The following is a 27,925-nucleotide window of genomic DNA, read 5'->3' as shown; positions in this document are numbered from 1 at the left end:
TCGGGCAACTAATTAAAGTGACTAGTCACTTTTTGTGGTCCAGACTGCAAATGAATGGCGCATGCGCATTCCCATCGCTGATTCATTTCACAGAAGAAAGTCATAAAAGATGTGCTTTTGCTTCTATGTAGAAGCAATTCCGAAAAAAAAAAAAGTCACATTTTCATAATGTGTCCTGTTTAAGGCTGAACATGAATCAGGGCACTGAAAGTGTGAAAGTAAATGTTGGGTATGTTTGTGGATGTGTCGCCCCCATAAAGCCAATGTGAAGGACGTTCAGGACAGCCAGCCCAGTCTTGGTTTTTGGCCTTACTCCGGCTCTGACGTCACAACGCACGTCCGACGTTTCATTTGACGCTGTGTTGTGTTGCCTTTGCGATTCTGCCATTTGAGAGAAGTTGTCTGCATGCACGAGAATTCACATTGACAGCCGCTCCTTCGAAATCTTCAAAGCTCTCTCAGATTGTATATGCATTTTGTAAAAAAGAAATATTAAAGAAAATGCAAACAAACCGATGCCTTGTTTGCTTAATAGGGTTTTTATCTTGCTATGAGTGTGCCTGTACACAGGGTGGATGCCTTTTTTGGAATGACCAGCGTTGAGATTATTTTATCTTTTTAAAAAAAATATTACTATTAATGAAGTCTAATCTGAATTGTGACTTTTGTAAGGAAAATGTGAATGGCATGTTTTGCAACAATTTCAGTAAAGATTGAGGGATGCTGTGAAGTAGGTGTCAAACTCATTCTTTGTCGAGGGCCACCCTCGGAGTTACGTCTTCCCTCGGAGGGCCGTTGCAAAATCTCAACGTTATTTATTACCCATGACAATTTGACATTTCGTTCCAGATTTTAGCAAGGATCATGAAAGTTGACACATGATTTGCATTCTCGGGCCACATACAATGACGTGGCGGGCCGGATCTGGCTCCCGGGCCTTGAGTTTGACACCGTGCTGTATAGTTTCTCATGAATTGAGTACAATGTTGAGAAAAAAAAGTGTACACACAATAGTATCAGCTAGTAGAATATATAATAAGAAAAAAGAAATCCAGGATGAGCCTTACATATCGGATCCTGGTCTGGATTGCAGCCCTCCTGTCAATCTGGTCATTTTTTTCCCCCTCACAGTCCGTCAGGCTGTCAGGGAATTGTCAAGTGTCAGAAATAGAATCAAAGCCAACGCTTGGTCCGTGACAGTGAAGACTGGCAGCCATGGCAGATAATGAGACAGCGACAGTGCTACCATACTTGCACTTCCCCTTTCTGCCTTGCTTGTGAAAACAAAACAAAACAAAACATGACGACAAAATCCATTCTCCACTTGGGAAGCAGCTTTTCCAACTTTGCACTTGCTAGTGAGGAATTAATGAGGGACCGAGCCGAAGCCTCCAAAGGATTTGTGTGGACAACAAACCTGCCAAAGTCATCAAGGACGAGATTAATGGGCTTCATTGATGGCTCGTTTGTCAGAGCAATGGTCTGCATGCAGCCAATACTGCTCTCAACCCAGACGACGAGGACAAACAGCATGTTATCATTCAAATGGTTACAGCGCAATCAATGTCGCTTTATAATGATGATGGTGAGATGATTGACTTGACGTGTGCTGAATGGCACGAATGATATAATAAATAATTCCGTGAAGTCAGCAACCCCCGCCTAGCATTAAAATGACCGTTTTACCACTTTCATTAACTGTTGCATTTTTAACAGCGACGTATAAGAATTAAGACTTTTATGAAAAATAAAATAAAGATAAGCTTTAGGACTTAAATTATTTCATTTTTTATTTAAAAATAATCATTTTTCTATTCTGATTTTCACTACACATAATTGGGCTGCTTATTATTTTATAAAAAAAAACCTCAAATAAAATGAAGAAATCCTTTTTTAGATTTCACTTAAAATAAAAACATCTTTTCACATAATAACCAATAGGAGCATTGTTTTTCCTTACCTGACATACTTAACTATTAATATTCTTATGACAATGCAACAAACCTTAACATTTTTGTCTTTAGCTGACGCAAACTCAAAAAAATACAACTTGAAAATGCATTATAATTACACCAAATCTGTGAAATGATAAATACTTGACGTGGTCTTTTACTCTAGCCTCCATTTTGAAGTGCGGAGGGGGGAACAAAAATGTTTATGTGTTCCCCTACTTCATTAATTAATGTGGCACTTCCTCTTTTAAGTACAACTCCCGCCTTTGACTTTACCCCCTTTCTGTTGATATCCATGGAGAGGTGAGGTAAGTGTTTTTAGAGCTGGAAGAAACTTTTGTCTTCATTCACAAGTTTAAGTATTTAAATATAATGTTCATAATGTTGGCCATATAATTTGTGTAGGGGCACGCTGTATCACTCGAATTGACGGGAGGACATTGTTTTCGTCTATTTTCGTCAGGTAAGTTGTGTTAAGTGTCATCCCATTTTCTCTTGGCGTCCATGGGGAGGGGCTACGATGTGTCACTCAATAATTGACGGGAGTACATTGTTCTCTGCTCTTTTTGTCAGGCTTTGTGGTTGAGACGATTAAACGCAGCCAGGACAAGAAATCCTGCTGTGCGTCGTCAATATTCTTAAACGCAACGCGGTCGGACACGACCGGTTACTATCCACCGTGTGTGGTCTGCTGTGAACACGTGAGTTGGCAACGTTTTTTTTTTTTTTTTTTAAACATCACATACATCAGGCAATCCAATTAACATCTTTTACATACATTATGTTAAAATAAGTTTAACAAAATTATAATAGCTATAATAAAGAAAATAAAGAAACATAATACATCTTTCAAAGCAGGGATATCCTTGAGTTACTCTTCAAACATTTCTGAATGCTCCTCTTGTGGTCTTGTTGTCTGGTTTAGAGGGAAGAAATTTCATCTGTGCTGTATACAGCACATTTGACAATAAAGTTGTACTTGACTTGAATGCGTCACAGTTGTAAACGTGCTGAAAGCATGATTTGCGCCGACGTGATGTGATGTCACTTACGCAGTGCCTCACTGCTCAAACTAAATACCAAAGCTCCCATTTTTGTTCCATAATGTAAAACTGTTGAGTGCCTTGGCTGTGTTTTATGCATCGTTACCGATTAGTTTAGTTGCATGTGCAATATGTGCGTAAGGGACCACCATCGCTGTTAAGTATGTGCTCTGTAAGTGTGGTCAAATGCGACTTAGTGATTAGTGATAAGTGCCTTTGGTGCTGAATGGTGGTTCTCATTGATATTCCGGTGTCAGCTTGAATTAAATAAAGACAACATAGGAATGTAAACGTGCACCTTTTGGACTAATGCCTTGCTCGCATCACTCTCTCCTGTGGTTGAGAGGAAAGAAATTTCATCTGTGTTGTATGTTGCACATAGAGCACATTTGACAATAAAGTTGACTTGACTTGACTACCAGTGATCAGTCCAAAGTGCACCCAGCTTCTCTTACCAGAAAGTCAACGGGGAGAGAAGCTGGAATTTGCTTCTAATGAGGGCAAGCGCGATAGAAAATGGATGGACGGTCGCCTGTGGAATTCCGGCTGATGTGGTTCTTGGAGCGGCACGGCCGACCTTATTAATCATGTCAGGCATCCCAGAGGCCAGACAGTCAGAGATGAATCACATGGCAGAGTCTCATCTTTACTCCTTTATGAACAACACACGTGTGTGTGTGTGTGTGTTGTGTGCGCATGTCTGTTTTTGTTTGTTGTTGTGACCTGGTGGGCGTCGGGCGCTCGCCGCTCGTTCCCTCGCCTGGCGCCTCGCTCCGTCTCGTTGCCTGGCCTCACTTTTCTGTGCGCAAACTTGCTCTCACCCAACATCTTGATGCATTTTTCTTTCCAGCCTCCATCCAATTTCGCCACTCGGCGAAACAAGCCCGATGATTTACGGGCTTGCCGGCTAACAATTACCTCTGCTTGTGTTTCATCGTTCCGCTGGTGGAAAATGCGTCGATTGTTAGATTGCAAGCGGCAGCTGCTCCCCGACCAGCAACAAGACTAAAACAGTGAAGCTGAACAACACATGGATAACTGTCCCGATGAGTAATTTCACACTCATTGTATATTACCTTTGAAAATCAAAGGCTTGCAGATGATTTTATTTAAAAAATAAAATAAAACAAAAAAAAATGCACCACAAATGTGGATGTATGTCACTGCTGATCAACCCATAGAAAAATCACAACTTTTGTATTGGTCATTTGATACACAGATACACTTACTTGGGAGTGGGGGGATTCACCTACCATTCGATTCAAATCGCAATACTTGAGCGATTATTTGATTTATAGCACGAATATTGATTGTATTGTGATTTGAGATTCAATATCACGGTTATCTGTGTTTTTCCTCCCCCCAAAAAATAGTGTGTGTGTGTGTGTGTGTGTGTGTGTGTGTGTGTATATATACAGGTATATGTATGTATATGTATATATAAAAACATTTTAATCCAATCCTCACTACAACAAATTGGCTCCGTGCTGCCATCTCCTGGAGAAAAGTGGTAACTTCACCTTGGTTTTTTGAAAAAAATTATGAAAATCGATTCCGAACTTCGACATCGATATATTGAACCTTGGCAAATAAAATCCCGATAGTTCAGTGAATCGATTTTTTTGTACACCCCTAGCACTTATTTGCTTAAAGAAGATTTAAATGATTTTGTTTTTATATATTTTTAAATGGATCTGTACTCGTCTGGTTCTAATAGTTTGGGATTTTATATCATACTGTAGTTAGTTCTTACTTCATTTTTACTTATTAGTTTTCCAATCTGCAGGGGGGTGGGGTGGGGTGACGGCGGGGTTTGATGTCCGCTGGCTCACTCGCACATGTCCGTGTCCAGTATGTACACATTTGTAAGTTGAAGAGCAAGTGGCTCTCCATTTGCTTTGTTGTGCTTGAAAGGCCGCCCACGCTGGCGCTGCGGCCGTGGGCGGCTTCTCATTGTGCGGCCGCATTAGCTTGGCGGCCTGCAAACACAAAAGAAATCAAGTCGGGGCAACTTCATCACAAACTCACAGACCCGTCACTCGTTGCGTCGTGTGAAGCTGTTTGGCTAAATTACCACAACTCAAGTGATTATCAGTGATGTGCACCATCGCGGCACAAACCGCAGCAAATTTCAGACTAATGCATCGGAGATGGATGTTTCAATTTGCTTGTGAACAAGCAAGGGGTGTGCAACAGCATCCACATGCTGCAAAACAGAAGAACATTACGCAGCGTCTTGGTGATGAAGTGCTGCTCAATGAGGGAAAATACAATTCATGCCTGCTTTAGATACAGGGCTAGCCACGCACCGATTTGTCATTGTAACAAAACAATTACAGTACTTTAATTAGAGTGAGTGTCACCCTTTCAATCTGCCCCTGAAAGCCATTTTCTTGATGTGCCGTTGTCCTTTTCCTGCTTCTCTTGCTTTGGTCCATCATGTTGGTCAAAGCAGACGCATTTCCCTCAGCTCCCAATTCCTCAGACGTTTGCCTCATTTTTTTTTTTTTTTTTTTTTTTTTGAGTTGCCCGGCTATTAATTTACTTGGGAATCGGGCCCTTGCGGGTAGGCAATGCCCCCCCCCCTTACCCCCATTAATGGCACCAGGCTATGCATTAGTTGTGTCATCCGGCCCGGAATCGCATTTGTTTTTGTTGTTCCAAGGGATGGCTGCTAAACCGTCTCTTTGAATTGGTGAATCAAAAATAATAATGTGACAGCTTGCTTGCTTGCAGAATGCTGCCTCTGTCAACTTGTCAATGTGGATTTAAGAATTTAAAAATATCTTATGGCAATAGTCGCACCCATTTTTTTTTTTTTTTTTTGTCAACCATGGAAAATGTTGTCTTGGACTATTTTTTTCATTTCAACTTTCCAAGTGGTGTTTAGCGCGGGCTTGGTAATTAACAGAGTGACATTTGGCATGGCTGTTCTGTCAACAATCTCACCAGACAAGTCACCATGAGTGCCTCCAAGTGCAAGCGTGCGAGCCCGGCGTGACGAAAACACTTGAGATGACAGATCATCTGGACACCACCTCACCAATTTGACGGCGGGTTGCCAGAAAAGCACTCCATCTACTTTTTGTCCTCGTTGTTGTTGTTGTTGTTGTTATCAGGCCAGGTTCTCGTTCAAACCTCATTTAGCCCAAGTTACGCTGGGGAAATTTCAAATAAGACAGAAATTCACGAGGGATGCCTGGGAATGGGAGGAGAACAGACAAACACACACAGACACACACGGAAAATAACATCCACATAAACTGCTAACATCTGTGAATGACATTATGATGTCCGGTGGGGACAGAGGGTAGGGAAACCATGTCTGCTCTCACGTCTTCCACCACTCCTTATATAGTGGCAGGTATTGAGTTTGGTCCACAGCTATTTGGACAGATTTAGTTTGTGTCTTGTGTTTGATGAATCAAAAGTAGCCTGCTCGTGTATCAGTCTTAGTGAATACTAGTATCGGTCTGAAAAAAAAAGTGGTAATGAAAATCCCGAGATGAAAGCAGTACAGGTATATACTTTCAGCCTTAATTTCAAGAACTTTCTCAACTTAATTTCCGTCATTTAGAGTATCAGCATGTAAGAAGACAAGAAGGCCTGCTCAGTCACCGCCGCACTTGTTGTTTTTCTTTCTTTGCTTTCGTATTGCCCAAAATGATCTTGATTCTCATGATTTTAACATTTAAAAAAAAAGAGCTTGTATGCTGGGAAATTCCCAATGAGAAGGAGAATACGCCAGTGCCTTTTGGCTGCCACTTGTGTTTGAAAGGTTTCTTTTTAGTTGAAATGGTTTATTTTTACCAGGATCCAGTGGCGAACCGTGGCTGAAGTTAGACCCCGGGCTTTTCAACACTTCCCTCGTTGCGGTAAATCCGAACTGGCTGGACCCTCTCTTTCCTTTCGCTACCTGCACTGCGGTGGATTCTGCCCAACTTTCCTCATCCATTCTGCCGCGGTAACGGTCCTCCCGCTGTGCTGACTGTTGCGCAGCTTGGGTTTGTGGCGCTGCCATGAACATCCGTGCGTGAACAGAGCCTGTCTGAGGGCACTTTTACTGAAAGAGGACAATGCTTAAATTAAATAGCCTCTAAAGTGCTGTCACTGTAACAACTGGGGACAACTTTACTTGAAGAGGAAGGAATGAAAATGAAACCCTATACGTGTTCACGTCTGAATAGGCTGAACTTGAGCCTACTGAATTACGCCGTATACTGTCGAGGGCTGTAACAGCTGAAACAAAGCCTGTCTGGGGACACTTTATTAGAATAAAGATAACGACAACAAAATTAAAGAGTTGTGCGAACCCAAATGAAAAGATGAAAAGAATTGGGGAAAAGTGCAAAACAATCAGGCAGCAGCAGCGCAAAGGCGCTGGGCTTCAAATAGCCTCTAAAGTGCTGTCACTGTAACAACTGGGGACAACTTTACTTGAAGAGGAAGGAATAAAAATGAAACCCTATACGTGTTCACGTCTGAATAGCCTGAACTTGAGCCTACTGAATTACGCGCGTATACTGTCGAGGTCTATAACAGCTGAAACAAAGCCTGTCTGGGGACACTTTATTAGAATAAAGATAACGACAACAAAATTAAAGAGTTGTGCGAACCCAAATGAAAAGATGAAAAGAATTCTGCGTGCAGGAGAAGGCACCAGACGTAGGCCTCGCTCGCGGGTCCCGATACCACATTGCTGCCTTTAATATTTCCTGTCTTTTATTTTGTTGATGATTATTCATTTCAGTGATCACGTTTGTGTGTGACAGACAATGGGGAAAATACGAGACAAATCGCGTGCCGTATTGGTTCCAATACAGGACCAACGTTTGATTTCCAATTAAAGGACGATTCCGTGTTTTTACAGGACGGGCGGCAACTTGCTCGGGCTCGGCTATCGGTCGTCTCCTTCTTCAGAGATCAACGATTCAGTGGACGGCGTCCCGTCTCTTCAGTAACACCACATTACAACAGGTAGTGTTGTGCTATATTTGTACACAAGGGTAGACCCCCCCCCCCACCAATCCCCCCAGCAATGATGTCATTGGTCAGCGCAGGCAGGCTCTTGGCTCGTGTTGGGACGTTAAACTGCTCCGGAGCATTTGAACCTTACTGAGGTTGTCATGGTGATCCGCTCTCTATGGTTAGAAGGAACCCGGCTACGTAACACCGGAAGACCTCGGTAACCATCGCTAGCTTGATCTCTGACATGACGCCAACGCCGAGAGCGACTGTCGATTGTCAGCGAAATGATGTATGAAGGAAAAAAAAAAACACGGGACACGTGGGGCCAAACACAAACCCGGCATTGCGCAAGCCTGGGCCTTTGTGACATTTGGCTTCTCATCCCTGCCAAACAAACCAGCGAAAGAGAACGCGGGTGCCCACGCTCGCATCAAGTGCCATCCGCGGCATTTTTACAGAAAACACTTCTCTTACGAGGTCAACGATCACACGGTGACGCAACGGCAAAAGCTTTGAAAAACATCCACTTTACAGCTCTCCTCATTATTTTCTTTGTTTTTCTTTTGTGTGTAAATAATTTACACATAACAGACTGAATCATAACTGGTAATCAGAAAAAAGTGCAGTCGAAGAAAAAAACCCAACAAACTTTTGTTTTCTTTAAGGTAACACAAAACGTCCAGTCCTGACACACAAGAAGACACTTTATTCACGTTTCCCTTTCTGTTCAGATGGTACATTTCAATGATTTCGAGACATTCTTTCTGTTGCAAATGCCGCCTTCAGTTTTTGATACAAAGTACAAAGTAGGAGCATGTTGGGGAGGAGTGGGTGTGTTTTGTTTGTGTTTATTAGGTTTTTTTTTCCTGACAGGCAGGTTATAGCTCAAGCTCCCTGAAGAGGAAAGAGAGCATTCAAAAATATCAATGAGGAAAGCGTTCGCACACCACGCTGGCAGATCATAAATCAATACAAAGCTCAGGTCTGCGATATAAAAGCTTCGCTTTCGGCATTGGCAGCCGTTAGCAGAGCTGCGCGTTGGGCAACTTGATCTCAAGCTTGAATTCTTTTGGTGGTTTGATTGTGCTTTCCTCTTTGAATTCGTCATTCAGTTGGATATTTAGCATTTTGGGGGATGATGACTCTCCAAGTACTACAAACAGAGATCAGGGGAGAACATTTTGAAATTGGGTTTGTTTGTGTGTATTTCTATAGTTTGACAAAAATATCTTGGGGGGGGGACTAGAGTGGGGGACACAAATCTTGAGTTTTAACATTTTAGCCCATTTTGAAAATGCGACCGAGCTAAAGCGCATTACACACAACCATATCTCCACTGATAACAACAAATCTACTCCGCCAAACTGAATGCACGTTGTAGCACCAAGACCGACCTGTGTGAGGCAGCGTGGTGCCACAGGACATCCAGACTACTACAGTAGAAGAAGAAGTAGAAATGCGAAATGCTAGCTTGTCTGGGAAGTGTTCAGCAGTGGCAAACTCTTCTTGTCATTTTTATTGTACCAAATTTGTTGATTAGCAATCTGAAATATTCAACAGGTCGACAATTTTCCAAGCAGATTGGCGAGGAAAACTCACATTTCATTCACTTGGCCAGATTATCAGTATGTGTGTACCCCCGCGAAATCCATAGATGAGTCAAAGCTCAAAACCCAGAACAGTGACTCTGACAAATTCATTAAAGAGGCGATGCTTTTAAAAGCGAATGTCCGTGCTATCTTTGCATTTCCTCATACACAATGAAACCTCGGTTTTCGTACGGTTCGGTTTCCAACATTTTTTTGCTAAAATTTTGGTCCCAATTTGCATACACGCGCTCACTTTTGGTACAGTTGAAAAATGGTCCGTAGCGAACGCCTCAGCTTGCTCTCACCCACCCGTTTCCTGGAATCTTACCCCACACAAAGCGACACTTTGAGGCTTTTCTTGAGTGACCCTCACCTCAAACGTTCTTCGGAAGCATTTTGAAAGTATTTGTTTAAAAAAATAAATAAATAAATAATAATAATAATAATAATAACAATAATAAAAAATAAAATACAATAATGTCTTTTTATCAAATATTTTGGGGTTTCTAAAGTGCATTAATTAGATTTACATGACGGTGTTTCCGATCAGAAATATTGCTCCAGATTTTTTTGCTTTAATCTGACTTTTAGGAACAGATTAACCCTGAAAACCAAGGTTCCACTGTAAATCCATCAATGCCAGCGACATCTACTCTACAACCCGTGACTGTGTCAGTTCTGTGTTCAACTAAGCAGGCCCAGTTGAAGAATTTTCTTGGTTTGATTCCAGTGTACGTTTTTACATTTTCGTTTAGTGGTGTGCCAGGAGATTTTTCGCTTATCTTGGGCCCTGTCGCAATTTGGTCACCGCCATATTTTTTTTATACATCTATACTACTGGTATAGATGTGTGGGGGTCCGCGGGTGTGGGGGTTATTTTTTACAAATTATCCACCAATCTAAATTGTTGACGATGGCTTGCTCTCTTTGATGATGCAACGTCCACAGTGGCACAGAGATGGCGTTTTGGGGCTCCTGTGAAAAGTGATGACTTTAGAGGGTTGAGGATTCCACCCAGCGGCAACGATATGCGCCTTGGCTCAATATAGATTAGCAAAAGCTGCCTCACCCTGGCTTTACTGTCTGCTGTATAAGTGCGGTCAAGGTCATATAAATAGCTGCTCGATTCTTGTCCATCATTCACATCAGTTTTGTTTTTTTTTTTTCCTCACATCCAAGGTTCCCCCTCGAAGAAACGGGCTCCTCGACGGATCGCTGTGCTTACACAATGCCCTCGCTGCGCTTGCTCCTCCACACCACCAGCGCAGTCACGAGCAGGGTGACCAGAATGGGCATGGCGATGAAGGGGCCCAGGATGCGGTTGGGGGGGTCCCTGAGCAGACGTCCCGACAACGAGCAATTGTGGAAGTAGGTCTTGTGCACGCGGATGAAGAAGTCGTCCACCAGCAGGTTGGGCCAGAAGCAGTCCATCTTGAGCGCCACCAGGTAGGTGCAGTTGGTCAGCTCGCCATACAGTCTGGAACGGTGGTGACATGTTGACAAGCGTCAGTCACAACGTTATTAATGCTGAGTCATGATTTTTATTTGATTTTTTTTTTCACATTGACCTGATGACACAAACTCATATTTAGTAGGAGTTTGTAAAAAAAAAAAAAAAAAAAATGCACAAATGCTGGCTGTCAAATTCAATTCATCGGAATTCAAGTCAATTCAACCACCAAGAGCAGACGAATGTCGCATAAATGAAATCAATGGCGTTTGCTTCTGCTGCCGAAGGCGAGCTCAGTGTGAGTTGCGTTTTGTGTCCTTCCTCATCGACTGTTACTTGCCGTCCTTGACGATAAGCAATCAATGGCAAAGTGGATCTCAGCCATGCAAGGCAAGAGTTCGCTCTTTGAAGGAGGTGGGCGGAGAAATGTGGCCCCCTCCTCGCTGCCAAAATGGTGGAGCAGCGTTATTGTTTCAGCAGGTCGCAGACTCATACACGAGCAGCTTGTAAACTGAAGAAACAACTAAAAAAAAAAAGGCAGTTCAATCCATCCCAATGCCAGCTGATGGTAACATTTGATGGGACAGATTTATGAAGCATTTTAGGACAGGAGATTCATTAATTGCCAAGGGTCAAATATTCTTCGATTACAGCAGCGTCAATTATTTCGAAAAGCTCCATCAATTGTATTTGGCTTTGTGTGCACTAAAAAGCAGTCACACTGATCAACAGCACTTTTTAATCAGCGGTGGCTTTATGTGTCCCTGAATGTATTTTTGATGCTGATTTGAAGAAAAATGTCTTTAAATGTTTTCTGCCTTCTGATTAAAGTTAGCAAAGGACCAATTGCTGCATGTCTCCAAAAGATTAATCTCGAGCATTTACTCTGTGGTGCGTGGTGAGTTCAGAGTGATTTTTTTTTTTCCCGATCCGCTCGGAAAACAGTCAGTGCCAACACTTGTACGTTTTAAACCTGTTTGGATTTGCTGTCTCACGTGAGGTGAAATTTCATGGCTGATAAGAGACTGGCGTGGAAAAGTGCAGCACACACATAACGATAATCTGGTCAAATTTGAGCATTTCCCCCCCCTTTCAATCAAAGTCAGCAAGGTCCGATTATCGATTGTTTCTGAAAGAGGTGGCTGAGCTATTATCTTGTGCAATGTGCAAAGAAGGATTTTCCCTCTCTGATCGGCTAATGGTTGACAATCGTACATGTTAAACTTCTACAGGTTTGCCATTGTAATGATTACAATACGGCAAGCACCGAAAATGTAAGGTTTGCGATATTATTGTAATCAAGTTCATGGTAATTGCTGATATGTTTGGTTAAGCAGAGTACACACATACCGATAATTGGCTGGACGGTTTTCCTGATATAACTGAAAGGGAACGATAAGATAGCAGTTAGCCTAGCTTCTTCCATTACTTCTCCTCTTGGTCATGTGTCGTATCACTCATACTTAGTTGGTTCATGTGTCAAAAATTGGTACCCTTTTGTTTGAGAGGCTTTGCTATGAGTTCATCTCGCAAATGTCCCAAATGTGGTTCACGCATCACGTTCGGGCCTTCCCCCAGTGGAACTCCCAGAGCCCCCCGTGCAGTTTTCCCTCATTTCCTGTTTGTGCAGTCGGCACCCAAGTGATGTTCTTGTCCTCACACAACAAGCCGTGACTGTCGTATTCAGGTCAGTCTTTCATTTTTAATTAATCCCTTGAACCAAACTTGACCAAAAGAAAAAAAACAAAAGAAGCGATGAGGGTAAAGACAAAACTGTACGCTGAAATCCAAGTTCGACCTTGCTTTCGATAATTTTGGTGCTCATGGTGTATTTATTAAACAGCAGTTGACTTGTTCTTTTAATAGCTTTTGATCTGTTGACGCTCCAAAATGATCCAATGCCGTTGTTTCCTGCTTTTACTCGGATTCAGACATTTTGGAGAACATTCCTATGGGGGCACTTGGGTACATTCAAAGCACATGATGTTATGTACAAACATCCTGAAGTCCCATAAGAAACCATTAAGATTTCAACGAGATTCTTAAAATGTGAGAGACACGACATTGAAGACCCCCGCCTGCTCCCGAATACAACATTTTTGTTCCACCATATTAAGTGACAATTTTGAATGTATTCAGTGGGCATGATGCTCCACCTTGGCCACCTGGGGACAGAATAATAAAGACATGCAGATACACGAGTACAAAACTTCTCAGTCAGCCTCAGTGACATTGATCATTCTTTGCTGAGGATAAAGATTACGCAGTGTGGTTGTCAGTTTTTGCTATGGTGTCCTCCTGCATGTGTTGCTCCAATGATAGGGCTCCAAATACCGGGACACTCATAGTATTCATTAGCCAGCCGAAAGCATTTTGCATCGTTTGTTAGCATTAAGCTAAACAAACGTACTGTGTCCTTATCAAAGCTATGCGATTGTTTTAACTGCACAACGGCGTAATTATCTTTGTTTTATGCTTACTTTGAAAATACATTTGAACCCGGAGTGGAAATAAATTGCTTGAAGAACATTTCATGTTGTTGTTCTGAAAAGCAACCCGTGGCAAGACTGACCCATATGCGGAGCTGTGTCGTGGTTACGCCGTGTTTTGGTCGTTGGTAAAGGTTGCCAGAGGCAGGCGGATATTTTCAGACGTCCTGCAAATTACTATTGTGGACGCACTAATTGGCGGCAATTCACTGGAGCCCCGGGAATCGGGAACGGCTCATTCATTTTCTGGACGACCTGACGGGCATAATTGAATTGTCTCGGCGGAGGAGGGAAGAAAGTCGCTGATGCCCGACGTGTTGACATTCCACCACTCACACGTACGGACGGACAGGAGGAGACTGGCAAGCGGCGCTGGGCCGGACGTCAGCATTGTTCCTTAGCGCCATTAAGCCCTTCCCTTCGCTTGCACTCAGCGCCTATGAGGAATATTGAGGAAATGGCCGCTAATACAATTCTATAAACAAACACTGTACCTATTGGAAGGGTCATTGCTTTATTTGTAATTTGGTCAAATTCGAGGAACAAACTGTATTTCATTTTTTAATTGGATTTTTATTGAATTCAAATGGATTCTCTTGACCGCATCGAATGTGTTACTTTCCAAGCCATAAGACATGTTTGTCATGCCAGCGATTTTCGCAATGGCGCCCTGCCAACAGCGGACTAATAATAGCTTTGTGAATTACGATCTGCAATAACAGTCGGAGGTTCAAAGGTTCATATCAGGCGCGACGGTCAATTGCCATATTGTTGTTCTCACCAAAGCCGTCGGTTATGACAAGTTGGCGCTCGCTTTGGTGGCCAACTTCAGACGGCGGCTGCATTTCTCATTTCAAGTCTCCCTTGAAGGAAGACGACCACTGAAGCGTCGGACTGAACACCTGAAACTTAATCGTAGTACGTGAGCGGAAGGATGATGGAACTCCAAATCCATCAAACCAAAACAAATGAGGAGAGGCCAACTGTTGAAATAGCCTGAGTTCAGCTCATGATAATGGGAGAAAAAAAAAACAAGTTCCGTGGTTTTTGCTCAGCACGTCATCACATAAAAGCTTCCATCCGTATCTTTAAATCGTCATCCAGCACCTACTAAATTCTCATAACAGCGTGAAAATCTCCACATTACTTGATGCTATCAGGTCGCCGGAGCGGTAAAAAGCACCAATAATCCATTTCCAACTTGATATCTAATGAGACGCTTAATTGGAACATGTCACAGAATCTTTTTTTTTTTTTTTTTTTTGCTGCTTTCCATATTACTGAGTGCACAATTTTGCCCGGGCCTCACTTTTGTCCCCAATCCAGTGTGAGCTCATACACCAAAGACTTTGGAAAATGATTACAGATAGCTGACAGGCTTGAACGGATGACTGAACTAAACAGCCTCAAACAATGAAAAAAAAATGTTGGAAGAAGATACTGAGCTATTTTTATACCAGGAGCCTGGGGTATTAAAAAACAAAAACAAAACGGAGACAAGACCGGGGGGAACAAATACAGCTGTAATTTGGATTAATCATCAAGTGGAACTAGTAGCCCCCAGATGGATAATTTCATGGAATGTCTTCTGTGCTTACATGTAACTATCAGAATCGGAAGCCTCTCTTTTAGGATGAAATCTCATACTTGTTGAATGTAGCTCATATTTCATGTTCATCTGAAATTGTGATTTCATTCGAAGTAATCACGCATCAATTTGGCTAACACGCGCAAGGAAGCGGAATGAGACGACGATAAAGAGCCTCCGGTCGCTCAGCTTGGCGGGCGCATCAATTAAAGCAGAGCGAAGAGAAAGCATATTAATAAAAAGCGGATTATGTCAAGTGTTTGATCAGAAGCTCTTCGGCAAGCGACAAAGGCCGTCGTCGCGCGGACGTCATCACACGACCGCTGCCAAATTCGTCCGGACTCGACGACTACGAAGCAACGGAGGCTCACGAATCCCACAGACAGACCAGACTGACGCAAAAGAAACAAAACACTCGTAATGAGTAATTCAAACCGATTTTTGTGATGGAACTGCTAGCACGTCTGCCTCACACGTTCCGGGTTCAGCCAAGAGGACGGCGAGAGGAGAAGTGCGGTGCGTCTCGAGAGGAAGAAGGGAAAGGACAAAGCATTTTGACTTTGTCAGTCAAGATGTCAGCTCTTAATTCAATTCTCTTTCAACGTGAAACAAAAGAAGCCTTGCGCGATGTGTGACACTCAGAGCAGTGGAAGGGAATGTGGCTGCACTGCGGGAATGCGCGCATGCTGTGAATTATGTATGCTACCAGAGTCCCAGAATAGATGTAGAGGAGGAATGTAAAGGAAAAATAGAAGGTGTTATTAAAAATGAGATATGATGGCCAAATAGGCACATTAATTGAGGCTCGATACAGGTACACTGACTTGGTTTGGACTTTTTGGGAAAGAATTCTAGAAATTGCCGCGAGATGCTCAAGAGATACAAATCTGTAGAACTGTCAAAAGTTAATAGCTTGACCCTGTTGTATGTATAATGTAGTGTTCATCAATTTGTTCCTCACAAAATATATACAATTAAAGAACAAACCGCAGTCCATTAGTCTTCGAAATCAATGTGTCCTGTCTTCCTGGGAAGAGACATTCATATTTCCTGAGTTTAATGTGTTAATTGAAAAGTTGTGAATACGTTGATATTTGAATATAAGTTCGATATTATCGTCTATTTCATAGTGCAAAATGTATGGGAAAAACGTGAGAGTAAATCCTCCGTTTTTGAGGATCATTCCGCCTTTCAGTAACGTAAGCGCATCTGTTGTCAATAGTAGATCTTTGACGTATTTCTGGTGTATATAAGACCAGTTGGTTCAGAACTGCTCATTGACGCCGTGAGTGTACGCCAAACACTTGAGCCTTGATAGACTTTCGTCTTTTTACCACAACATACTCACGCATCCCTTTTTTCATCTTGTTGGGGCAAGAGAACTTTAGAAAAGCAAGAAAAGTAAGCCTTGCCTACGCAGTTTTCTTTACTGGTTCGCTGGCTGTCGAGCCGCACGTAGTCACGTGTCGCAAGGACAGCGCAACATGAGTGACATTTAACGTTTCATTCCATCTGTGATGACACTGAGGTGCAGGGTGTACTAAATCCTGTGTCGCATTTGAGGTGAAATTAGCCTTTAATCCCTGGATTTCTCAACGTTATCGGTGCCAACTCAGGATGGAAAGTAGAGAAGAGAGATAAGGGAGTTGCCTGCCTTTTAATTTAAACACATGTACGCATACACGTACGCGTCAGATTTCCCTCGAGTTTCGATCGACCGTCCTGATAAGTCCACTTGACCTTCTCTGCCGCCTTGTGCCCATATTTGAGATTCGTTCGCGTCATTATCTCTGATTCTTTTTCATGTTTGTACTCATTGCTCTGTTTTTGTGCTCCTAAAATGAGATGGTGATGATGGCCCGTGGCCCTGATATCTTTTTACAATACACACAACGGCTGCCCGACTAAACGAACTCAGTGACGCGTATGATGCTCACGTTTCAAACTGACGGACAGCTTGATCCAAGGGGACTGACTAGCTTAGTGTGAGCTCGCATGAGCCTGCTAGCAACAGAGATGGATTTAAAATGGGACCCAAGAGGGGAAAAAAAAAACATTTTGTTCTGCCGTTGCCAAGGGTACAGTGTGGGATCCTGGAGGTTAAAGTAAGTCATTTTCAACTAAAAAGGTTAAACTTCCTGCAAATGAATGAATGAGCCTCATGCAAATATTGAGCCTTTGTTTGTCAACATGTAAATGTTGCGTTTGCAGAACTCACTCGACGGTGTCCTCCCAGCTGCACCAGTGTCCCTGGTCCAGCTCTTGCATGTCCAGTCTGAATTTGGCCAAGCAGAACTCCTCGATGGCGTATTCATAATGGGGTCCGCAGCCCAGTGCCCACACACACTGAGTCACTGTTGGTAGAAAATCACAGAATTAAGGGGAACTCTCGTCATGCAGTCTTACGAATCATGGCATCCACTGTCGGTCATGGGTCTTCTAGTGCGAAAATGTCAACTCATCGGATCTATTTTTGCACGATAAGAATAAACGAGCTGCCAAGTATACGTGCACAAATAAACTGCTGCTATTTTCTCTCTCGCCGACGTCATTTTTACAAGTGATGATTCATCCAGAAGGAAATCTCCATTTCTAGCTTTTCATCTAACTCGTCGTCGTCCGCCTCTGCTGTTATTATTCAGTATTGCCGCACAACGCCCACTTCTTTGACTTTTCAACAGATTCAGTAGACGAGAATGCAAATGTGTGCTTCTCGCCACACGTTTGACTTTGTACACTTGCGCAGGTTTGTGCATCGCTTAAAACCCACACAGGCATTTCCTGGATAAACTTGGTCCACCCTGATGAGTGTTTCATAAAGAAAAAGATTTGGTTCCTGTTCTGAATCATCCCTCTAGACATCCATTTTGCATAATGGGAAAATAATCAGATTGGCCACCCATTGAACACGAATTGAAACAGTGCTCTGACAGAGCACCGAAAGGGGACATGTTATGAATGATTAACTTTTTTTAACTGCTTGTCTACAAATAGTTGAGTCTCCAAAATCTTTCGTCAATGAGTGAATTTCCACCGCACTGTTGAATGTAAATGGAAGCGCTATGATGTCACAGTGCGAAGGTAAACAGCAAAGGCTAACACCGGCCGTTGGCTTCTGATCGGCGATCTGTGCGTGAACAATGGGCAAAGTTGTCGACATGGAGCAGGGGTAATGACATTATTTTTGCGCCAAGTGCAAAGATCCACTGCACTAATTGACAAAGTAATTTGACGGCGTTTTGACGAAGTGCTGCTTCCATAACAGAAAACACAATCCAGCCTTTATGAGCGCTCGGTGTGGTGGAACCGGACAATGCTGCCTTTGAGTATGCGCCATTCATTTGCAGTCCGGACACGGTCAGGTGGACATCTCGGGCTTGGGGGATCGGGGGGAGTCAATGTCTTCACAAGTCTTCAGCACTGCCAAAAAAGTCACTAGATTGTTGCTTTTTTTTTTTTGACACGAGGTCAACAACTGTGAGCAGCCTTTGGTTGATGCAAAACCCAAGCTCCGCCCCTTGCCTTTGACCGGCTGACAAAGTAAAAATATCCTAAATGTGTTCTGAGGGACCTCATGGCCAATGAGCAGCAATGATGATTTTCTCAAAACTGGTAAATTGAGTATATGCAGCAAAAAAAATCGACTTGAATTTAAATGTACCTCGAGTGAGTTCTAAGCGAAAGAACAAACTAATTGCCTCTTGCGTTCCACAGGCCATTCAGGCGCGTTTAGCTACATTTGATTGTATTCCGGGGGAGCATTACGATTTTGTTTAATATGAAGAAATAAACTTCACAGCTTAGTCACCAACCTCTCAGTGCGATAATGCTACACCCCCCCAACCAGCTGTTCACTCGACTCCCCAACTTATTTTGTCATTTTTCTGCTTTGGACGAAGACGCAAACATACCGCAATGGATCAGTACAAATTGTCTATTCACCATTCCAAAAAACATGAAACGCAATTCATTGCCAATGGCCGCCGGCTTTCAACAATTCTCTGGCCGAAAAGGAGTATAGACGCTCTCTGGTAGGGGGGAAAAAAAAACCAAAGCATCCTAAGCGTAGGCTACTAATCATGTGACGGTACCAAAGTCAACTTAAGTCGGGTCAGAAGGTTGACTGCAGTCAAATAAGCCGAGCGAGCGAGGCGTGGTTTCCCGTTTCCATGAGACGAGCTGCGCATACGTCTGACAAATTAGAGGAGAGGACAAGGCGAGGGAGAGATGTGCTGTCCTTCTGTTTCACTTGGAACCCCGCAGCTGTCAATCACGTGCTCTGACATGCACATGTGTGCATACCTTCGCTGACATCTAATAAGACAGCGGAGACCCAGGAGGCGGACTTCATAATAACCTCTCTGAATTTGTTGACATTGTGAAGTGGAAAGTGGGATCAAAGTCTGATTTTCCCCAAAGAAATATAAAAATGACCAATTTATCCTGTTAGGTCTCAAAAATGTCCTGCGCCCCACACGCAGTTCATCAATTCGCTGAAAAACTCGTCAATTTTTTTATTTTTGTGGTCTTTATGAAATGCCCTCAGATATATCAAGACAAAACAAAACAACTGTTCGATTAACAACAAATATTCCAGGACTCGTGAAAACTGATTCATGACTTTATTTGACCACAAGCAGATAAAGATAATTAGCAGCAATAAACCTACTGGGGTAGGTTTTAAAAAAACGTCTGTTGGCCTACCCCTCGTCCTCAATATTATTTTGATGTATAGATCATAATAGGAATGAAAACGTAAAAAGTAAATGCTCGGCGGGCTGGATGAAAGAATGGAAGCCTGCTGGCCACGCTTTGTCCTCCCCGAATGGAACTCCTCATCTGTATCTCCTTAACTTGGAATTGGCATGGAGCTTCACACGCTGTTTTTTTTTTCCCCTCCGAGTGAGACGATTAAACCCGTCAAGCAAGCTTTGCCTCGGCCTAGCGAGCTTTGGTGGAAAAAGCCATGGCAAAAAAAAAAAAAAAAAAAGAAGCGGCACTAGATTTGAATAATAGCCTGGAGCTTTCTGTTTGAGCTTCCACATCGGCGGGTTGGAATTGCCCCGTAAGCCCCAATATTGGCTTCATCTGCTTGCTCAAGCTTTGTTGTGTGAGTCACACGCAACACATATTGAGAAAACAATAGACACTAAACTAAAAGTCTCATTAGAGCGCATATGCTGAGTTTAATGTTGTTACTCAATTTTTGTTATTTTTTTTGCAAACAAGTGACACCTTCGCAACCAAGTTTGTTGGGGCAAACTGGGCAGTTCCCCACCAGATTTCTATTTGCGGGGAGGAAAATGACAGAGCCATGAATTGTGACACCCCTTCTGAAAATAATTTTTTGACATGAATAGTTACAAAAAATGCGCCCGAAACGATGATCCCAAAACAGTTTGCTTCTGATTTGATTTCCCCAAAAGTAGACTTGTGCGTGCAGCCGGGACTCTCCATCGCAACCCAGGCTAAACTTAGTTCCTGCTGAACACACAACTTGCTTACGACAGATGTCAAGTATCACTTACTCATTTTGCTATCAGCCAGGGCTTTGGCAGCATGTCATGTAGTCTTTGGGCGTTCATAGAAAAAGCACAAAAATACAAATGATTACAAATTTGGTGGTCATCGATTTCAATTTTAGGAAGAAGAAACCCTGGCAACGAAAGCTCGGTCGCACTGTGCGGATTTCCGGTATCGACACCGTCCAAAGTGCATTTGGCCATGCTGTTTTAATGGGCAGCGGCTAAGCGGCTAATTAGCCGCAGTATCTGGCCTCGCAAACGGCTGTTTGCAGATTGTTTGTCACGCGGGCCGCCTGTGTTGCGCTCACCACCTCAGATAGGGAGGAGACTTGAGTACAAAAAGACTCGGTAGCTTTCTGTCTGCCCATTTCGCCCACAAAAGAAGCGTGCGCTATCGCTACATGCAAGATTTGCTTTGCTGTGATTTCAGTGTAACGAACTCGTGGCTGCAACCGCCAGATCGCAAACACAAAGAGAGAAACTTTGTCTGTTGTCATCTCAAAGGACACGAGATGACGTGTGCTGTGTTGAAGGAACCATGGCAGGTGCTTTTTTATTTCCCAAACTGTAACAGTACCATACAAATTTTTCTACGATCCCATTGTGACTTTCATGGCTTGTGTAAAAATAAGCCTGCCCACCCGTTTGCAAAAATGAACAACCAAGTCAATCTTTTGTTTGCATATTCCTGAAAAAGTGTCTTCTCAATTCAGCTCATCAACATCGCCATCCAACATTGACTTGGAGGATGCGCTGTGTCGAGTTCCAGAGCCACTTTCAAGCGAGTCTCACAATGCCCGAAACACTGACATGTCAAACCCTAAAGGCACGGCCGCTTTGACTTTTGTCGGATGGAGCTTTCACATTTGTATTGTGTTCCTGATCGCTCACCAACATTTAACAGGAGTGCGAACACACACGGGCGTCACGTGATCTACAAGCTTGTTTTATCGCAACGTTTCATTTTGACGACAAGCTGTGTGGTAAGACTTGAAAGTTGTGAATGAACCCTGGCATATTCACGTGTCTATTTTTACACTGGCAAATTATACGCCGTGACCGAGTGAGGTTGCGAAAGCCATTTATGACCTAGTTGGGGCTATTTTATGCCAAGGGCAGGAAAAAAAAAACAGTGTGGCTCTGGCACCAGGGGTACCAAAACACACTGCAAATGTGATGATGCATGCATGCATGAATAAGTCAGCGTTAGCCGGGTTACGATGATTAGACACAAACAGCCTGCGACATGGAACGGAAACCGCTTGACTAAAAGAAGCGTAGAAATGTGTACAATCCAGTCATGACGTTTTTTCTTTTTTTTTTGTGTAGATTACATAATTCAAGTATTATAGCAATGGCTAAAAATATCACTGACGTTGACTGCAGTGGTGCTACACTACTAGAGAAGGCAACACACTGTCAAGAGGCTTCAGGCCGCTGGGATAGCTGGAACCCAAACGAATGTCTCACGTCAAGATCAAGTCATAAAAGGTCACAAACATGCTCTGATCTGTGGAGGCAGAGGAGATTTTGTGGAGACGATTTGTTGTCATTCAGCCGCTTGCTTAGTCGCAACACCTGATCTCCGCCCCGGATCGTCAGAGCAAACAATTGGCCCCACAGAATGAATGGGGATGAAGTGCTGCCTCCGTGAGTGAAAACACTTTTTTTTTTTGACAATCTAATAATCTCCAGTTACTTTGCTTTTTTACAGGGAAGAAAACAAAGAGATACAAAAGCACACAGCCACAGGAATGTTTCATACGACAGAATTTGTTCGATAGCGCTTCAAATGATAATGCTTGCAGGTGAGCTGGAGCCTATCCCAGCTGACTTTGGGCCAAGAGGAAGACCATTTAGTGTCTTCAATGAACTTTGACATGCATGCTTTTAAAATGTGGGAGGAAAAGTAGGAGTGGTCCTGACATGAAATTCAGGGATTCTGTGCTAAATTTTTGTGGACGAGCCTTTTATCACCTTTAGTATTTCACATGTGACAGCCCCAATGAGCGAACACTTCAGTGACGCTGCTTGGCGAGCTCTGACCTGCTCACACCAAAACAAACGCCTACAGTGCACGTTGACAATTATCAGGTGTGTCTTTTGTGTGTGTTTGCGTCAGGGTGATCCCATCCATCACCGAGTGGTCATTAAAGTGAGCGGCGCTATCGGCACTCCAAGGTAATGGCAAGCAATTTGTGGGGATGACAATAGGACCGGAAGCGGGCGATGTCCCTGTGCAAAGACATCCAAAAATGCTCAAGGGCATATTTTTTTTTCTTTTTTTTTTTTAATGATTTTACGTTGTTACTAATGTTTGTCGCATACTTGAGATGACCAATACAAGACACGATGCACAAAAACACCTCTATAAACAATCGAGCGAGCTTCCCATACCAACCAGACGACTGTCGCAGTATTCAGACTGACCTGTGAGAGGCAGCGTGGTGCCACAGTGCATCCAGACTGCCGGGAAATACAGAGACTCATTTGTCTCATTTTCACTTTTACTGCAAGTTCAGGTCGCGGCTGTGCAAGATAAAGGCGCATTTCGTTGTGGACTCTGCAACTTGACATTAAACCATTCACAACCTTTGAGGTTGTTTTGGCCGCCGCATGAAGAAGTCAAGTCAAGTGCCGGGATAAGAGAGATTCCAGTTTGGGGATGCAAGTGAGTTAGTTAGCTGCCGCCGCACCGCCTCACCGCCCTCCAAACCGTATCGCTCGTTATCTCAGCCCCCGTGGTGGAGGATTTACTAAGTGGCCAATCATGTGCGTTAAAGAGCTCATGTCCCCGCTGTGCTTGTTTTTGTTCCCAGCAACGCTACGAACCGTATTTTCGCATGATTAGTTTCACACTTTGAAAGGGCGCGTATTATGAAGAGTCGACTTTTTAATTGCTTGGATCTACACTGTTGGTTGCTTTCAAGAGTGCTTGCCCAAGTAAATCTTTTTTGCGAGTGGCATTTTCAAGCTTTCCCGTAATTAGTGCTAGTTGCTAAGCAACCGATGGGAAGTAGCCTGCTGCCAGATCTGGGCTTGGACACGACGTAGGCTTCAGGGATGCTTACAGCATTTTGTTTATTAAAAAAAGAAAAGGAGGGGAAAAAATCATTTTGGTCCCTCGTTTGTGGGACAATTTGTCTGTGAATGACAAACTGACCTCGACGGTTCGCCTGTCAATGGCGGGTCACAAATAGACTAAACTGTGTCAATTTGTAAGTAAAGTGAGGCAAGGTCAACATTGGTTCATCGTATCGCCATTTTGACACACTCACATTGAGAGCGATTGACAATCAAGCGTTGATGTTCTTAGATTCAGATTGCAGAGAACGTGCAAATGCCTCACAAGCAGATTTGAACCGTGAGCTTCTCGATGGCGACAACACGTTTGCCAGTGCACACCCACCCACAAATGGAGAGCGAGACAGCCAGCGTTGTTGTTTCAATATGGCATGATGATTTTTGTGATTAGGCCGAGTAATAACATTGGCATTCTTTCAATGCTGGGAAGTGGAATTGAATTGAAAATCCCGCTAAGGAAACAGCAGAGGAAGGGAACATGTTGAGAGCCAAATTAATCCAGCCTCTCTCTTCAGAATTCGAAATGAGCGTGACGCTACGGCTGCTGAATCCAAGGCGGCGCTGTGAAACGTGACGCGCGGCGAAAGGACGCCTCCGTCCCAAAGACGCAAGCGTCAACTCGAGCATGCTTCCTGTCCTCACGTCACTTGTCCAGTTATATATATATTTTTTTCTTCTGAGTTGTGTTCTTGCCCCCCTCACACCGCTGCTCCCATGCACACCTGCAGCAATGGAGTGTCAAATTTCCTTCCCGTGTTCAGATTACAATCCTAATCCGTCGACACGGCAGTTCCCATCACGTGCTTTGGCCATTGTTGATGACGCCCGCCGCAGCTGACTGGCAAGGCTTAGTTCCCACCAAGGCAAAAATATCAATGAGCAATTTTGACACCATCTGCCAACTAACAGAGAGAGGTTTTCTCATGCAAAAGGAGCGTCAATGTGTGTGTAGAAAAAAAAATGCATGCGATTTGTAGTTAAGATTGAAGTATTTAATGTCCCCACAATAGTGTTTGGAGTCGCAAATGTACAAGTCGTAATTAAGTCTCAAGTCTGCAAAGTTGTCAACTTGTGTAACCACATTAGTTCCGTTGTTTTCCCCCCCCCCCCCATGCAATTTTGCACTAGAGGTTATACGTCATGGTGAAAAAAAAAAGTGTTTGTGAAATGGAACCTCACAAAAATCTTAGCATTTGAACAGGGGTGTGTAGACTTTTTCTTTTTGTATACTACCTGTACTTACATACTGGATGCAATCTGTGTTATGAAGAGGTGCCGAAGGCTAAATTGTCTCTTTTGTCTGAATGCGCTGACAGATGCTTGTATGAGCAGCACGCGTGAAAACATATTTTGTCGCATGCGCTCATTTGTAATGTGCGACGATTCCACGACGGCCGCCGGCTGCGATCTCCACACAAAGGGAGACCCACACATGCACGCTCCCACGCCACGCTAAACGGCAGCGCATCAACACGCCCGCTCATTAGCCGCTCAGACTTGACCATGAAATGCAGCAGCGCTCATCATATGCACACACGCGCGCACACACACACACACACACACACACACACAAACTCTCCTATCCACAAATTGTGCCATTCACACACAAGCAACCATAAAACAGATTAACGGCATGAGAACAGGAGGCAGGGGGTGAACGTCAAAACTGCTCAGAGGCGATTCTCCTCCGTGTTGATGATGGGGCATCATGAAGGGTATTTTCATGGGTGACCAAATATTTTTTTTCTGCCCCACAGGTGACTCCGAGTGAGAATTTATTAACGGCTCATGTTTTCTAAGCGATCGGGGGCTGTGTAAGGCGATGGTGCGAAGCATTAATAAGCGCTACATTGTGAGAGGGGGTTAAAATTGGACGTGTTTGCAGTATGAGGAGTGAAAGGCTGGCCAGGGTGAGCAGCTCCGCGATTACTGGAGGAGAAAGTGAGGTATGGTTTAGGACTGCAGCTGATCGTTCATATGAGCAGTAGAGCGTTCAGATTTGTTGGCGGTGGTAGAAATGACATTGATCGCACGCGGACAAACCTGGGGAAGACTTCTCTCGATTTTTGTGAAATGGATTATTTGTCCTCCTGTCGTGTTGAAAGACAAAGATACTCAGAAACACTTGATTTCAATCAACATATTTAGGTGACATATATTTTTTTTAGTAAACATTTTGAATAGTTTTATTGTTTGTTTGTTTTGTTTTCTATCCATCCATTTTTTCATTTAACAAATAAGCCACCCTCGCATTAATGGCGAGGTCACCGGGGCATGCACCGGTCGCGTTAAACAATAAGCCTCTCCAAGCTGACTTTAGGTGAGTGGCGGGGTGCCACCTGGATCTGTCGCCAGTCAATTGCAATTACAGGGCATATCAAGAGAAACAACTTCACTCAAATTTCCTGCTATAGACAATTTAGAGCAGGGATCCCCACCTGCCGGTTTGTCATTCCCATGACTACAGTCGATTTTTGGGGCAGAAGAGATAAAATCTAAAAAGATACTACAATGATGCACGATATATATCTAGCTTCTGTCTCAAAGATTCCACGCCGACAAAAACAGTCTCTCAACCATGAGGTGAGGTTTCGACTTCCAGACAATTACGTGTAAACAAGCCTTGGCCGCCCGGGGGCAGTATGAGGCAGACATAAGGCAAACGGTTCATTGAGATGTCCAGACTCCTCATCGGCTCATCAGTACAGCACTATTATTTGTGATTCTTCACAGAGGATCGAGAACATAGCACCATTATGTTGTCTTTGTAAAAAAGTTGTAGCACTTTTTGTGCTCAGACTAATGCTTCAAGGCTGAAAACAGAGGCAAGCACAGAAGGACATATGCAAATCAAAAATGAATAATTAACTGTACGCTTGGTTGGATTTCTGTGACCAAGCCACTGAAATTACTTCAGGACTTTCCGTTCAACTTTGCCCCAGCCAAGATGAAAGAAAGTCACCACCTCTGCGATGCACGGCCCCACCAAATCATGTCTCCTGACCCACTCTAAGCGTGTTTCAGTTGTCATAGTGACGCTATCTATCCAACTGAGATTATTCCCCTTCAAATGACTCTCAAAGTATTCTCTCGGTAGACACATCAGCGTCTTTTCTTTAAATGTTTGACCTCAAACGAATGGAAAAAAAAGAGTGTTAGTTTGCCTTTGTTATTCAACTCATTTCCATATGATTCATCTCAAAAGATGAAGGATGAAATGGAACAGGGAAAAAAAAAGATTTCAGGCATTTTGTGGAATAAAATGCAAAATTGCAATCTCTTTGGGGGACATCGAAGACCAGCGGAGCCTTTGCGACAAAGGGCAGACCGGCCCCGAGTCGCACCACCTTGTGTAATTGGCATTCTTGCTCCAGAACAGCCGATGTATGTGGGCTGCTGTTGCGTGTGTGCCGCTCGAGATAATGAGCTCTGCTCACCAAAGTCTATTTACTGTGACCAGTGGAGACACATTACTGGTCACCAAATGTCAACCCAAACACAGCTCCTCTGTTCATGGCAGAGCTCCCTTCCTCAGAACGTGTCACCAGTCTCTCGCCAGTCGATAAAAAGCCCGGTCAACAAATATTTTGGAGGGATGTCCCAATCACACTTTTCTGCAATTGATTCAAGTCACTTGATTTGGAGTAAATGCCGATAGCGAGTCTGATCCGATACCCCGGCCCTGCATTTCGAAGAAATGATACCACAAATGATGTCAACACATAACGTGACATTTGAGCGAGTGGCAGTGGAAGTTGTGCGCTTCTTTTCAAGTTGCTTCGCTTGTAACAACCCCCTTATTCTGTGTTGTCACGACACACAGGCGGAAAGAGACATTGCTGCGATGTCGTCGACTTACCCACAATGATCCACAGGAGCGAAATGATACCACAAATGATGTCAACACATAACGTGACATTTGAGCGAGTGGCAGTGGAAGTTGTGCGCTTCTTTTCAAGTTGCTTCGCTTGTAACAACCCCCTTATTCTGTGTGGTCACGACACACAGGCGGAAAGAGACATTGCTGCGGTGTCGTCGACTTACCCACAATGATCCACAGGAGCATCGCTTTCTGCCGGCCTGCCCTGATCCGAGCTCCCATCCTGGCGCCCCCGCCTCCCCCCCTTCCAAAAGCTCCCCCAGGACGCAAAGTTATTTAGAAGTGCAGGAGCCGCTCAGAGGAGCTCGAAGAGTCCTGCTGGAAGCCCATGAAGACGCACGCAGCAGCCACTGAGAG

At 43.6% G+C, this 27,925-nt stretch overlaps 1 protein-coding gene and 1 long non-coding RNA gene across 4 annotated transcripts; one reads left to right on the top strand and one right to left on the bottom strand.

The window, feature by feature from the left end:
- Positions 1 to 2,194: 2,194 nt before the first annotated feature.
- Positions 2,195 to 10,810, top strand: LOC109512305 (uncharacterized). Of its 2 annotated transcripts, none has more exons than XR_002167494.1 (4): positions 2,195 to 2,260; positions 2,358 to 2,415; positions 2,526 to 2,653; positions 10,732 to 10,810. It is a non-coding gene; the product is annotated as an uncharacterized LOC109512305 (long non-coding RNA). The 2 variants fall into 2 exon arrangements; XR_002167495.1 differs by lacking the exon at positions 10,732 to 10,810 and adding an exon at positions 3,846 to 4,341.
- Positions 8,647 to 27,919, bottom strand: LOC109512304 (receptor activity-modifying protein 1). 2 transcript variants are annotated; one of them, XM_019863916.1, is made up of 4 exons: positions 27,733 to 27,800; positions 20,608 to 20,650; positions 17,298 to 17,433; positions 8,647 to 11,029 (listed from the first exon to the last, which is right to left on the bottom strand). In XM_019863916.1, exons 2-4 carry the CDS (start codon positions 20,609 to 20,611, stop codon positions 10,774 to 10,776), a joined length of 396 nt encoding a protein of 131 aa, XP_019719475.1. In that variant the 5' UTR covers positions 20,612 to 20,650; positions 27,733 to 27,800; the 3' UTR covers positions 8,647 to 10,773. The 2 variants fall into 2 exon arrangements, with proteins under 2 accessions (XP_019719475.1, XP_019719474.1); XM_019863915.1 differs by lacking the exon at positions 20,608 to 20,650 and having other exon boundaries at positions 27,733 to 27,919.
- Positions 27,920 to 27,925: the final 6 nt, after the last annotated feature.

The sequence above is a fragment of the Hippocampus comes genome, unplaced genomic scaffold (assembly GCF_001891065.2).
Source record: "Hippocampus comes isolate QL1 unplaced genomic scaffold, H_comes_QL1_v1.1 scaffold313, whole genome shotgun sequence".
Lineage (NCBI taxonomy): Eukaryota > Metazoa > Chordata > Actinopteri > Syngnathiformes > Syngnathidae > Hippocampus > Hippocampus comes.
This window is presented reverse-complemented; position numbering and strand designations above follow the sequence as displayed.

Excerpts from the sequence above, each read along its gene's own strand:
- LOC109512304 (XM_019863915.1), bottom strand. The coding sequence starts at position 27,790 with ATGGGAGCTCGGATCAGGGCAGGCCGGCAGAAAGCGATGCTCCTGTGG. Across the intron at positions 17,434-27,732 it reads GCTCCTGTGGATCATTGTGG|TGACTCAGTGTGTGTGGGCA; the intron begins GTAAGTCGACGA and ends TTCTACCAACAG. Across the intron at positions 11,030-17,297 it reads AGCTGGGAGGACACCGTCGA|ACTGTATGGCGAGCTGACCA; the intron begins GTGAGTTCTGCA and ends CCACCGTTCCAG.